This window comes from Mytilus californianus, unplaced genomic scaffold (genome assembly GCF_021869535.1).
Source record: "Mytilus californianus isolate M0D057914Y unplaced genomic scaffold, xbMytCali1.0.p SCAF_25, whole genome shotgun sequence".
Taxonomy (NCBI): Eukaryota; Metazoa; Mollusca; class Bivalvia; order Mytilida; family Mytilidae; genus Mytilus; species Mytilus californianus.
The window spans coordinates 3,351,325-3,367,216 of record NW_026262674.1 but is presented as its reverse complement, the minus strand read 5'-3'; the positions used below and the strand labels follow the sequence as shown (position 1 = coordinate 3,367,216).

Sequence of the window (15,892 nt, the reverse complement as noted above, 5' to 3'; positions counted from 1 at the left end):
TCTATTTATAGATATTCTATTTTTATCAATATCATGGTATATCCTGATCTATTTATAGATATTCTATTTTTATCATGGTATATTTTGCTTAGTTCTGATTTCAACCCACCTTGTTTATTTGGACAGGTTTTTTTTGTCAGCTTATACCTCTTCATTTTTAGCTCACCTGGCTTGAAGGGCATTATGATCCTTTGCCATCACTTTGTGTCTGTCGTCTATAAATTTTTCTTTAAAAATTCTTCTCTGAAACTGCTCAATAAATTGAAACCAAAGTATGTCTGCTACATCTATAAGCTGTCAAATATGATTTTGTGATTTTTAGTCCAGCTTGATCAGCCAACATGACCACTGCGTCTAAAAATAGAACATGGGGTCAAACTACAGTTTTGGCTCATATCTCTTAAACTATAAACAGTAAGAGAAAAATGGACAGGGTCAACTTTTTAGCTTCAAATTTTGTTGGTCCAAACCAATGATTCACATGGGTCTATACAAAACCTGACATACAGACTTTGTTGATACAAACCAAAGATTCACATTGGTCTATACAAAACCTGACATACAGACTTTGTTGGTCCAAACCAATGATTCACATTGGTCTATACAAAACCTGACATACAGACTTTGTTGGTACAAACCAATGATTCACATTGGTCTATACAAAACCTGACATACAGACTTTGTTGATACAAACCAAAGATTCACATTGGTCTATACAAACCTGACATACAGACTTTGTTGGTCCAAACCAATGATTCACATTGGTCTATACAAAACCTGACATACAGACTTTGTTGGTACAAACCAATGATTCACATTGGTCTATACAAAACATGACATACAGTTTTTGTTGGTACAAACCAATGATTCACATTGGTCTATACAAACCTGACATACAGACTTTGTTGGTCCAAACCAATGATTCACATTGGTCTATACAAAACCTGACATACAGACTTTGTTGGTACAAACCAATGATTCACATTGGTCTATACAAACCTGACATACAGACTTTGTTGGTCCAAACCAATGATTCACATTGGTCTATACAAAACCTGACATACAGACTTTGTTGGTCCAAACCAATGATTCACATTGGTCTATACAAAACCTGACATACAGACTTTGTTGGTCCAAACCAATGATTCACATTGGTCTATACAAAACCTGACATACAGACTTTGTTGGTCCAAACCAATGATTCACATTGGTCTATACAAAACCTGACATACAGACTTTGTTGGTACAAACCAATGATTCACATTGGTCTATACAAACCTGACATACAGACTTTGTTGGTCCAAACCAATGATTCACATTGGTCTATACAAACCTGACATACAGACTTTGTTGGTCCAAACCAATGATTCACATTGGTCTATACAAACCTGACATACAGACTTTGTTGGTCCAAACCAATGATTCACATTGGTCTATACAAAACCTGACATACAGACTTTGTTGGTACAAACCAATGATTCACATTGGTCTATACAAAACCTGACATACAGACTTTGTTGGTACAAACCAAAGATTCTTATTGTCCTGTAGAACACCTGACATACAGACTTTGTTGGTCCAAACCAATGATTCACATTGGTCTATACAAAACCTGACATACAGACTTTGTTGGTACAAACCAATGATTCACATTGGTCTATACAAAACCTGACATACAGACTTTGTTGGTACAAACCAAAGATTCTTATTGTCCTGTAGAACACCTGACATACAGACTTTGTTGGTCCAAACCAATGATTCACATTGGTCTATACAAAACCTGACATACAGACTTTGTTGGTCCAAACCAATGATTCTTATTGTCCTGTAGAACACCTGACATACAGACTTTGTTGGTACAAACCAATGATTCTTATTGTCCTGTAGAACACCTGACATACAGACTTTGTTGGTACAAACCAATGATTCACATTGGTCTATACAAACCTGACATACAGACTTTGTTGGTCCAAACCAAAGATTCACATTGGTCTATACAAACCTGACATACAGACTTTGTTGGTCCAAACCAATGATTCACATTGGTCTATACAAAACCTGACATACAGACTTTGTTGGTACAAACCAATGATTCACATTGGTCTATACAAACCTGACATACAGACTTTGTTGGTCCAAACCAATGATTCACATTGGTCTATACAAAACCTGACATACAGACTTTGTTGGTCCAAACCAATGATTCACATTGGTCTATACAAAACCTGACATACAGACTTTGTTGGTACAAACCAAAGATTCTTATTGTCCTGTAGAACACCTGACATACAGACTTTGTTGGTCCAAACCAATGATTCACATTGGTCTATAAAAAACCTGACATACAGACTTTGTTGGTCCAAACCAATGATTTTTATTGTCCTGTAGAACACCTGACATACAGACTTTGTTGGTACAAACCAATGATTCTTATTGTCCTGTAGAACACCTGACATACAGACTTTGTTGGTACAAACCAATGATTCACATTGGTCTATACAAACCTGACATACAGACTTTGTTGGTCCAAACCAAAGATTCACATTGGTCTATACAAACCTGACATACAGACTTTGTTGGTCCAAACCAATGATTCACATTGGTCTATACAAACCTGACATACAGACTTTGTTGGTCCAAACCAATGATTCTTATTGTCCTGTAGAACACCTGACATACAGACTTTGTTGGTCCAAACCAAAGATTCACATTGGTCTATACAAACCTGACATACAGACTTTGTTGGTCCAAACCAATGCTTCACATTGGTCTATACAAACCTGACATACAGACTTTGTTGGTCCAAACCAATGATTCTTATTGTCCTGTAGAACACCTGACATACAGACTTTGTTGGTACAAACCAATGATTCACATTGTCCTGTAGAACACCTGACATACAGACTTTGTTGGTACAAACCAATGATTCTTATTGTCCGGTAGAACACCTGACATACAGACTTTGTTGGTACAAACCAATGACTCACATTGGTCTATACAAACCTGACATACAGACTTTGTTGGTACAAACCAATGATTCTTATTGTCCTGTAGAACACCTGACATACAGACTTTGTTGGTACAAACCAATGATTCTTATTGTCCTGTAGAACACCTGACATACAGACTTTGTTGGTACAAACCAATGATTCTTATTGTCCTGTAGAACACCTGACATACAGACTTTGTTGGTACAAACCAATGATTCACATTGGTCTATACAAACCTGACATACAGACTTTGTTGGTCCAAACCAAAGATTCACATTTGTCTATACAAACCTGACATACAGACTTTGTTGGTCCAAACCAATGATTCACATTGGTCTATACAAACCTGACATACAGACTTTGTTGGTCCAAACCAATGATTCTTATTGTCCTGTAGAACACCTGACATACAGACTTTGTTGGTCCAAACCAAAGATTCACATTGGTCTATACAAACCTGACATACAGACTTTGTTGGTCCAAACCAATGATTCACATTGGTCTATACAAACCTGACATACAGACTTTGTTGGTCCAAACCAATGATTCTTATTGTCCTGTAGAACACCTGACATACAGACTTTGTTGGTACAAACCAATGATTCACATTGTCCTGTAGAACACCTGACATACAGACTTTGTTGGTACAAACCAATGATTCTTATTGTCCTGTAGAACACCTGACATACAGACTTTGTTGGTACAAACCAATGATTCACATTGGTCTATACAATCCTGACATACAGACTTTGTTGGTACAAACCAATGATTCTTATTGTCCTGTAGAACACCTGACATACAGACTTTGTTGGTACAAACCAATGATTCTTATTGTCCTGTAGAACACCTGACATACAGACTTTGTTGGTACAAACCAATGATTCTTATTGTCCTGTAGAACACCTGACATACAGACTTTGTTGGTACAAACCAATGATTCTTATTGTCCTGTAGAACACCTGACATACAGACTTTGTTGGTACAAACCAATGATTCTTATTGTCCTGTAGAACACCTGACATACAGACTTTGTTGGTACAAACCAATGATTCACATTGGTCTATACAAACCTGACATACAGACTTTGTTGGTACAAACCAATGATTCTTATTGTCCTGTAGAACACCTGACATACAGACTTTGTTGGTACAAACCAATGATTCTTATTGTCCTGTAGAACACCTGACATACAGACTTTGTTGGTCCAAACCAATGATTCACATTGGTCTATACAAACCTGACATACAGACTTTGTTGGTCCAAACCAAAGATTCACATTGGTCTATACAAACCTGACATACAGACTTTGTTGGTCCAAACCAATGATTCACATTGGTCTATACAAACCTGACATACAGACTTTGTTGGTCCAAACCAATGATTCTTATTGTCCTGTAGAACACCTGACATACAGACTTTGTTGGTCCAAACCAAAGATTCACATTGGTCTATACAAACCTGACATACAGACTTTGTTGGTCCAAACCAATGATTCACATTGGTCTATACAAACCTGACATACAGACTTTGTTGGTCCAAACCAATGATTCTTATTGTCCTGTAGAACACCTGACATACAGACTTTGTTGGTACAAACCAATGATTCTTATTGTCCTGTAGAACACCTGACATACAGACTTTGTTGGTACAAACCAATGATTCACATTGTCCTGTAGAACACCTGACATACAGACTTTGTTGGTACAAACCAATGATTCTTATTGTCCTGTAGAACACCTGACATACAGACTTTGTTGGTACAAACCAATGATTCTTATTGTCCTGTAGAACACCTGACATACAGACTTTGTTGGTACAAACCAATGATTCTTATTGTCCTGTAGAACACCTGACATACAGACTTTGTTGGTACAAACCAATGATTCTTATTGTCCTGTAGAACACCTGACATACAGACTTTGTTAGTACAAACCAATGATTCTTATTGTCCTGTAGAACACCTGACATACAGACTTTGTTGGTCCAAACCAATGATTCTTATTGTCCTGTAGAACACCTGACATACAGACTTTGTTGGTACAAACCAATGATTCTTATTGTCCTGTAGAACACCTGACAATAAAGACTTTAGTTACACCTGACAATAAAGACTTTAGTTACACCTGACAATAAGTTACAGATTATAAGAATTTCTATGTAGTTACACTTCATACTATATTATTATAATAAAATCTGAAATATAATGAATCTGTAGCGTAAACTGTCTACCAAACTTTTACTATGCATGCTTCTAGTTTCTGCATGTGATGTGAAAATTAAAAAAATTCATACCAGGTTCAAAAACATCAACACATTTTGTCATGACAATTTTTTTCTAGCTGTCATGAATTGTCTGTCTGACAGGAGAAACCATGAACCATCTGAAGTCATAAGATAGACAACACTAAAAATTAGATACTAAAACTGAAGCAATAATCCTTCACATAAAAACTGGGAATGGCGCTGATGAATTTATCAATATTTATCTTCAATTAAAATTTGAGTATTTGATTATTGAGAGTGGATAAATGAATATTGATTGGGTTGTTATTCCAGTGATTTTATGAAAAACTCCAAAAAAAATTGGATGGAAAATATGCATAAAATATGCATAAAAATTTATTTAAAATGTAATGTTTTAAAAATTTATCAACTGGTCTGAACAAATTTTAAATACACAAAAAATTAGAGAGAAATATAGAGCAATGAATGGCAGAACTCTCAGTCCCACGTTACATGTTCACAGTATACTATCTTCATTAAAAGGTGAGTGCTCCTGACACAAAAACTGGAAGAATGACTGAAATCACCACTCCGTAACTTAAACTGTCGCAAATTGGTGACTGAAATATGTGTAATTCAACTCACAAGCTACATATAATTGCAGCTTCACATCTTTAGACATCAGAGTTGTTGTCCGATTTGTAATTTTGCTGATTTTGTCCAATTCCTTATCATGAAATATTGACTGAGTGACGTGGTCTCTCAGCTGACTCTTGCTCCATTTGGAGTACATGTGACTCTCGCTCTATTTGGAGTTCACATGACTCTCTCAACTGACTTTCACTCCATTTGGGCTCCATTTGGAGTTCATGTGACTCTCTTGGCTGACTCTCACTCCATTTGGAGTTCATGTGACTCTCTCAGCTGACTCTTGATCCATTGGGAGTTCATGTGACTCTCTCAGCTGACTCTTATTCAATTTGGAGTTCATTATTTGGTTTTTATATTAATTTGTGTATTCTAAAATCATCATTCAAATATGGCAGAGATGTCACAAAAATTCTGATAGCAGAAAAAACATAATAATATACATACATGCCTGACATCATTTATGAGTTAGTTAAGTCTATTAGAGGATATCAATGTATAGGTGATGGCCGTTGAAAATGTTCGTATTCATAATTTACAGAGTCAGTGTAGATTATTTGAAATTACTATAATTATGTAAATTTTTGCAATGTTTTTTTATTGTTGTGAATATTGCAAAAGAGCAGGTTTCGCTTAATTTAAAACTCAAATTTTGAAAGCATTATTTGTTAGCAACATTTTATGGCTGTAATTCATCTCCCATTTCAATGATAAATAAACTCATCATAGATACCAGGATTGAAATTTTGTACGCCAGACGTGCGTTTCGTCCACAAAAGACTCATCAGTGACGCTCAAATCAAAAAAATAAAAAAGTGCCAAATAATAAAGTACGAAGTTGAAGAGCATTGAGGACTTGAAATTCCGAAAGGTTTTATCAAAAAAATGCATGCAAAACTTTCTGAATTTACAGTATCTGCCTTTATCAGAGGCTAGTGAGATTGTAAATCAAATTTAATTTTGCTGGAAAGTAATCATTTGTAATAAAGAATTTCACCATTTTGCTCCATATTTTGGTGGTTGAAAGAAGAGTGCTTAAACAAAAGTTGCAAGGAATAAAATCATTTTAAAATAATTATTAAAGATTTATGTAAACCATCTTATTTTTGGGGATTCTTATTGAATTTTTGAAATTATCTCTTTCCAACTGATTTATTTTTAATTTTTTAAAATTAACATCAAAGAAGATCAAAGTTTGAAATATTCACAACATTTTACAATTTACTTTTTTTTAACCCGAAATTAAATTGCTTGAAAAAATTTGTTGGTTTAAAGAAAATAAGTATTGCGAAAATTAAGGGAAAAGATGTACATGCAAGCTTTAAATTTATAGGAAGATCTAGTTGATGCCGTCAGTCATAAATATGCTTTGTCAATTTGTAAAGGGGTTAAGGTAAGTTGTAAATTGACTAGCTAGAGTCAGTTGTATATTGGCTAGAGTCAGTTGTATATTGGCTAGAGTCAATTGTATATTGTCTAAAGTCAGTTGTATATTGGCTAAAGTCAGTTGTATATTGGCTAAAGTCAGTTGTATATTGGCTAGAGTCAGTTGAACAATTGGCTAGAGTCAGTTGTATATTGGCTAAAGTCAGTTGTATATTGGCTAGAGTCAGTTGAACAATTGGCTAGAGTCAGTTGTATATTGGCTAAAGTCAGTTGTATATTGGCTAGAGTCAGTTGAACAATTGGCTAGAGTCAGTTGTATATTGGCTAGAGTCAGTTGTATATTGGCTAGAGTCAGTTGTATATTGGCTAGAGTCAGTTGAACAATTGGCTAGAGTCAGTTGTATATTGGCTAGAGTCAGTTGAACAATTGGCTAGAGTCAGTTGAACAATTGGCTAGAGTCAGTTGTATATTGGCTAGAGTCAGTTGTATATTGGCTAAAGTCAGTTGTATATTGGCTAAAGTCAGTTGTATATTGGCTAAAGTCAGTTGTATATTGGCTAAAGTCAGTTGTATATTGGCTAGAGTCAGTTGAACAATTGGCTAGAGTCAGTTGTATATTGGCTAAAGTCAGTTGTATATTGGCTAGAGTCAGTTGAACAATTGGCTAGAGTCAGTTGTATATTGGCTAGAGTCAGTTGTATATTGGCTAGAGTCAGTTGTATATTGGCTAGAGTCAGTTGAACAATTGGCTAGAGTCAGTTGTATATTGGCTAAAGTCAGTTGTATATTGGCTAGAGTCAGTTGTATATTGGCTAGAGTCAATTGTATATTGGCTAAAGTCAGTTGTATATTGGCTAGAGTCAGTTGTATATTGGCTAAAGTCAGTTGTATATTGGCTAAAGTCAGTTGTATATTGGCTAGAGTCAGTTGAACAATTGGCTAGAGTCAGTTGTATATTGGCTAAAGTCAGTTGTATATTGGCTAAAGTCAGTTGTATATTGGCTAGAGTCAGTTGTATATTGGCTAAAGTCAGTTGTATATTGGCTAAAGTCAGTTGTATATTGGCTAGAGTCAGTTGAACAATTGGCTAGAGTCAGTTGAATATTGGCTAAAGTCAGTTGTATATTGGCTAAAGTCAGTTGTATATTGGCTAAAGTCAGTTGTATATTGGCTAAAGTCAATTGTATATTGGCTAAAGTCAGTTGTATATTGGCTAAAGTCAGTTGTATATTGGCAATGACAGGTTATTTGTTGGTTGTATATTCTTTATGGAAATGCTTTCAATACAATTAGAGGTAAATTTCAAATAATAGCAAATGAAATTATGTCGTGGCATAGAGTTGTGACAACTTGTCTGAACGTTGAAGTTATGAATAAAGGCTTGGAAAATATATTAATTGAACAGAAAAACTAAACTTATAATGACTTTTTGCATGACTTTTAAGCATCTCATAGAAACGATCAAAAGATTCCATCGTTATTGTTAGTGAAATTTGAAAATTGAATATAAATCAATGTGAAGTATATATTTGTTTTCTTTTTCAGTCTCCCATGGGACCCCCTCCACCATATTCATCATCAGCCTCATCTAGCAAGCCTCATCCTAAACATGGCAAAGGTCATAGGGGCAAAAGTCCAGGCAAGAGTCCAGGCAAAAAGGGAAAAGATGCAAGAGTATAGTGCCGTAGCAAAATGATATTTCTTTTAGCCATTTGTAACAAAACGTTGTCATTCATATTAATAGTAATGAATATTCATGTGATAGCGTTATGTGGTTATGAATATTCATATTATTATTATTGTTACAGTATAGCATTGATAATTATAATTGAATTCCAAATCTTGAAAAATTTTTACTTAGGTTTTACAGAAAAGAATTCTACAATTCCAAACTGGTTTTTTAAATTCTCTATTCTGTCTTTTAAATTTGAACTGCATCGGATAGAAATCGACCTTATGCAAATGAATCCCAATACATCTGTTAACCTATTTCGGTTTGAAAAAATCTCTATGCAAAGTCTGTAAATGTTTGAAAATTGTGTTGTTATAAAAACCCTACAAAACAGAAAAATTCATCTTTTATTTCGTATTTGAATGTTCCAAAATCAATCAACGTCTTATACATGTATGTGTATTTGTGCACTTGTAAAAGGTCGATTTCTAATTGATGCATCTCATTTCAATAAATATCAGTATTGCTTAATTCAGACACTGCACTTTAGTATCAGTAGAAACCTTTTAAGGATGTTCGCTACTCTGTTTCAAAATAACAAGCTTTTTTAAAGACTGTTATAAATTGATAGTATATAAATAAAGGAACTGAAAAAGCAGAAAAAAATGTAGGGTCTGTGTGCTTATTTTAGAGATATAAGCCATTGAAATTTTGGCGGGAAATAATTCTCTCTAGACTTTTCTTACTTTTAACATTGGCACCCTTTTTCTTTCAAAAATTATGAAAAAATTACAAGGATTTTATAGGATTTTCAAATATGGCTTTTTAAACTATTAGTAATAAAATTATAAAAAGAAAAGTAGGGGTTAGCGGGGAAAATTTTTTAATGACACTACATGGATAAAACCAGAGGATTCCGAATATCTGACAAAAATTCTAAAACAAGAGGAGCGAACATCCCTAAGGAATAGTGCTATTATTGCTGTTCTTCATCACAAAGTCAATAAATTACACTTGTCTGGAAATCAGGACACTAAGGGCACAAATCATGATGTAATTAAGGGGTACAGAACACCCAAGGGAGTTAACTCTTTATAAATGAGCTGAACAGTTTAATCAAGAGAAATCAAGCGTCTCCATGATCAAAATTAGTGTTTTTCAACTGCTATATATCCAATGAAATTATGCCTGTAAATTGTGTGGTTCAAATTTCTTGACATTTTTATATTTTTGTCAACAGGTCAAGGTAAATATTTTTTTCAAAATTTTATAAAAATTAAACGAGCAAAATCTATTTTAGTGAAAATGTTGGGTACCCTCTTAAGTTTGTGGCATAGCATGCTAAAACAATTATTTATTCATGGAGACAAATCGTTTCCAATATCAATAAATTACATCTGTATTCTAAAACTTAAATGTAAAGAACATTGATATTTGAAATATTGACTTAATTTTGCAATGTGTTTTTGACCATATAAAGATTTACATTGTTTAGAAGATGCCTGCTTACAAGTGCTTTTAGCCTTTGAATAAACTAATATGATGAATTATTATTATAAATTGTATAAAGTATTTACCTGATTTTATCTTTCTTAGAGCCTAAAGTGTGTTTATCTATTGGAAACAGATTAAAAGAACTTCTGGTTAGTGCCCTGATTGATCGTATTGCAATTTCTTTTTTGTAACGTGTAGGATGGGGGTGTGGCAGGTCCACCTTTAATGACATGTTTAAAGCAACCCCCACCTTGAATATAATGAAAATATAGCGTAAATATTAAGATGTGAGCATAATTAATATCAATGAGGTTATTGTTATTTTATGAAATATGTTTTGGATGATGATTATGTGTGGTTAGAGAATTGATTGATCTTGAGATTATATTGTATTGTAATGTATCAGAAATGTCAAACCAAATTCATCTTAAGGATGTTGGCTCGTCTGTTTCAATGTAACAAGCTTTTTAAAAGACTGTAATAAATTGATAGTACACATGTATATAAATAAAGGAACTGAAAAAAAATGAAAAAAATGAAAGGTTTGTGTCCTTGTTTTTGAGATAAAATCAATAGAAAATTTGGCGGGAAATTACTCTCTCTATATTTTTCATAAATTTAACATTGGCACCTTTTTTCTTTCAAAAACTATGAAAAATAACAAGGATTTTGTAAGGTTTTCAAAAATGGCTTTAAAAAGGCTATATTTAATAAAATTATGAAAAGAAGAGTAGGGCTTAGCAGGCAAAATTTTTATTGGGACTACATGGATAAAACTAGATGATTTTGAATATTTGACAAAAACAAAGGAGTAGCGAACATCCTTTATCCATTAGAAATTTCATCTTAAAAAGTGCAATGTGATTCCAGATTTATTGTTAGTACACATTTTTGTAAAAATACTTTATTCTTTCAGGTTCTTATGGACATTTTTAACAATATATTATTTTGTAAATTATCTTTTTCCCTCTTTTTATTAGATATATGTTTATTAGCTATTAAAGATTGAGTCTATTCCATTACAATGAACAAACATTTACAGCTTTTGTCTTAACATTTTATATAACCCGGGTCCGTAGGTGACCTGTTGCAAGGCTAAATTTCTGTCCCTATCCAATATACCCTCATTTCCTGTGGCAGTCTAAATTTCTCTGACCTTCATCCTGGACGGCCTCTATTACTGAACCTACCTATTGTATTTATTGTTAATTTGTTCTCGTCCTGAACATGCATGAAATATTTGCCACTGGACGTTAAGCAACCAACAATCAATCAATTTTATATAACCCAATTAAGATAAGCATAGAAAGATTTTACTATACAAATTCCTGAATAAACCAATTAAACATTTTTTTATTAAAAGTATTTCATTGGAAGATAAAGTAGTACGTTTGTATCAGCTTAGTTTTTCGAGTACACTATTCATATCTTTTATTTACTAACAAAATCTTGGTTGAAAGAAACATGATATATGACTTAATTTATGATAAAGACCATTCAGTGTCTGAACTTTTTTCCATAAGAAGAATATTTTGATACTTTGTCATTATAGTCGTTCATTTAGATATACTTTTGTCCATTTATCTTTCCTTTCTTTATACTTGATTGATAGAAACTTTCTTTCACAATGCCATTATGCATTCCCTGTTACATTTTTTTTAGTTTTACGAAACAGTGACTTTGCTATATTTAAACAAATGGGATAAGCCATAGAAGCATGTAGGATTTGTTCAAGAATATTTTTAGTTTGGATGAAAATCTTATGTTATGATTAGTTTATTGACAGATAATAGGGAATTTTACAAAGCAGAGATAAGAGGGGCCTGATGGGTTATTTTCGTTCTTCGTGATCGGCGCATTTTCGCTATCGTGATCCGTTTTTCTACAGATTTATTTTTTTTTTTATATTTTCGTGATCCGTGATCATGGAAATTTATTTTGTGTGAATCATGATTGACAAAAAAATCAACTCGTGAATCGTGATGAGACCCCCCCCCCCCCATCAGGCCCCTCAGGTAAGGGCTATTCACATTTACCTTCAAATTTTGGAAATATTTTGTAGTTTTTTTGGGAGATTTCTGGACCATTTTTATAGAAGGCATATGGTTATTTTTCTTTTGAATGGGGGCATGAGAAAAACAATCCCCTCCCCTCCCAGATATATTTAAAGGAAATAGTCATTTTTTATCATATAATATTCAGATTTTATTGTTTTGATTATAGATGTTTGAATGTTCATGTTTATTATGTGGTTTCAACAAACCTGTTTAGAAATTTATTATGTGGTTTCAACAAATCTGTTTAGAAATTTATAATGTGGTTTCAACAAATCTGTTTAGAAATTTATTATGTGGTTTCAACAAATCTGTTTAGAAATTTATTATGTTGTTTCAACAAATCTGTTTAGAAATTTATTATGTGGTTTCAACAAACCGGTTTAGAATTTATTATGTGGTTTCAACAAATCTGTTTAGAAATTTATTATGTGGTTTCAACAAATCTGTTTAGAAATTTATTATGTGGTTTCAACAAACCGGTTTAGAATTTATTATGTGGTTTCAACAAACCGGTTTAGAATTTATTATGTGGTTTCAACAAACCGGTTTAGAATTTATTATGTGGTTTCAACAAATTAGTATTGTTTCTTTATTGCATATTTTTCTTTTAATGATCCTAACTATAAAATTCCTTGCTTAGCTAAATGAAAATATCTCCTTATTAAGAGAAAAATATTTATTGATATATTATTGACTGATTTAGTTCATGAATATCAATTAATAATTTCAAAGATTTGTAGAAAATTAAAACTTTAAGGGTATTATATTTGCAGAACATTTATATTTGTATTTGGAAAATGTTGTTAAAAAAAACACATCTGAACTAAAATTAACTCAAAAGAAAATTACTATCTTCCTGATGTTTCTAGAGTAAGAAACTTAAATCTTAGATGTTTCATGCAGATCTGAATACGATTATTGATGAATTCCTTTAGTTTTCCTTTTAGTCTTTTACAAAGTTGTAAACATTGGTGTTCCATCATTTGTAAACTCTCTGATTTAAAGAGCAGATTTCTCTGCTAAAAAGATATCATTTTGAGAGGGGTATACTGTCTATATTATTATTTCAGGGGGGGGGGGGGAGTGATTATCTTGAAAAAAAATAGTTATTTTGTCAATAGAAGTTATTGTTCGCATCTTCAGTCCATTCATTTTATGCAAACTTTATTTTTGTAAATATTTAACTTTAATTTTATATGTAATTTTACACATTTTTCATAATATATGTGTATTTTGGGGTTTTAAATCATTAAATTTTGTACATAACATGGTCATAATATAAAATTAAGTAATTTATGAAAATAAAGTATCATTTTATAGACTTCATTTTTTTTATAGATATATTATGTTATACTATTCTCCTGTTCATCATTGGGCTCGAATTCTCAGATATTTGAGTTAATTATCCACCAGAGTCCAAATTAGGTGGATGTTAGTAATTATAGGCCACCAAAAGCCTCCAACAATGAACAAAACCCATACGGTAGCAGCTATAAAAAGCCCAGACATAACAAAATATGACAACTCAAACTATAAAACCAAACACCTGATTTATGATGCTCAGTCTTTAGTTTTCTTTGTTGTGTTTTGTGTACTGTTTGTCTTTTGTCAATTCGTTTTCAACCTGTGAGTTTGAATATCCCTTAAGTATTTTTTCGCCTCTCTTTTATCCTTCATCATTAAATATATTGGGCTTAAAATTCTCACATATTGAGATATATGGTATGATTGCCAATGAGACAACTATCCACCAAAGTTCAAATGAGGTGGATGTAAGTAACTATAGGTCACCAACAGCCTTCAACAATGACCCAACCCATACAGTATAAGCACATATAAAAGGCTCAGACATAACAAAATGTGAAACAATTACAATGAGAAACCAGTTGTCTGATTTATGACAAAACTATAAAAGAAAAACAAATATGACAGACAGCAAACAAACAAATATGACATACAGCAAACAAACAAATATGACAGACAGCAAACAAACAAATATGACAGACAGCAAACAAACAAATATGACAAACAGCAAACAAACAAATATGACCGACAGCAAACAAACAAATATGACAGACAGCAAACAAACAAATATGACAAACAGCAAACAAACAAATATGACATACAGCAAACAAACAAATATGACATACAGCAAACAAACAAATATGACAAACAGCAAACAAACAAATATGACATACAGCAAACAAACAAATATGACAGACAGCAAACAAACAAATATGACAGACAGCAAACAAACAAATATGAAAGACAGCAAACAAACAAATATGACAGACAGCAAACAAACAAATATGACCGACAGCAAACAAACAAATATGAAAGACAGCAAACAAACAAATATGACAGACAGCAAACAAACAAATATGACAGACAGCAAACAAACAAATATGACCGACAGCAAACAAACAAATATGACAGACAGCAAACAAAGACCAAGTTCGATGGGATAGATGCTTTCAACAAAGTAGCCAAATTTTTTAGTTATTAAGTGAGAAGACATCATCTATATAGCAGAACGTGAAGTTAAAGGATAATGCTAACTTCTTTTCTTTCTTCCTAAGAAGCTCCTGTATAAAGTCAGCTTCATATAAATCTGTAACTCCTCGAACCCTTTTATACAATTTGTTGAAATTGTTCTTGTGCACTTAAATAACACATTTGACATTGCAAGTGGCGGGATATCCTTTTCATTCTCACAGTTCCTCTAGTTTTTTACTTGGCATTACATTTAAAAACAATAAATAGGCCGAAATGTCTCTGACATATCATCGTCATGCATAATCAACTTTACCTATGAATAACCATGAACACCTGACCATGGATGAATTTATTGTTGTTTGTAGAATGTCCAGTTGCAAATATTTCATTCAAGATGACATTGACGTTTGGCATGAAGCTGCATTTACAATTGCATATAACATTAACATAAATATGGTATATATCAGTATTATACTCCAGATTCTGGGAGAACATTAAATCTCATTCCTCTTCTATCATGCTTCAGTGTATTGGCAATTTTTATGCCCCCAACGTTTCAGGAAGGGGCATTAAGTGTTACCCTTGACCAACTGTCCTTCCATCTTTCAGTCTTAATTTTCCGTCTTTTCATCCGTCTATTTACCAGAGACAAAAGGACTTGGATGTAATTATAAGTAACTATTAGTCACTGTAAGGCCTTCAGTAATGAGCAAAACCCATACCATTAAGTCAGCTATAAAAGAACCCGCCATGACAAAATTTGGAACAATTCAAACCAACAGCCTGATTTATGGCAAAACAAATAACGAATAACAACTTGGGACAGCACATACAGAATGTGGCTGGGTTAAACATGTTTGCTTGCGCCAAACCCTCCCCTAACCTAGGACAGTGATGTAACAAACTATAAAAATCAGTTGAAAAG

General features: G+C 33.0%; 1 protein-coding gene and 1 long non-coding RNA gene across 5 annotated transcripts in view; one reads left to right on the top strand and one right to left on the bottom strand.

The window, feature by feature from the left end:
• The window catches only part of LOC127732558 (disintegrin and metalloproteinase domain-containing protein 10-like), a 68,208-nt gene extending 54,416 nt beyond the window's left edge, over positions 1–13,792 (top strand). For 2 of the 4 annotated variants that reach the window (XM_052241608.1, XM_052241609.1), the window contains exon 19: positions 8,794–8,937. Coding sequence is in view for 1 of the 4 variants with exons in the window: in XM_052241606.1 (XP_052097566.1) it covers positions 8,794–8,928 (135 nt within the window). In the remaining 3 variants the exon portion in view is untranslated. Of the gene's footprint in view, positions 1–8,793 lie in introns of all 4 variants that reach the window. The other 2 variants (XM_052241606.1, XM_052241607.1) reach the window with 2 other exon arrangements.
• On the bottom strand, positions 15–7,309 carry LOC127732559 (uncharacterized). The gene is made up of 8 exons (XR_007996311.1): positions 5,008–7,309; positions 4,338–4,895; positions 4,061–4,172; positions 3,282–4,005; positions 2,394–2,725; positions 1,725–1,892; positions 1,000–1,223; positions 15–610 (listed from the first exon to the last, which is right to left on the bottom strand). It is a non-coding gene; the product is annotated as an uncharacterized LOC127732559 (long non-coding RNA).
• Positions 13,793–15,892: the final 2,100 nt, after the last annotated feature.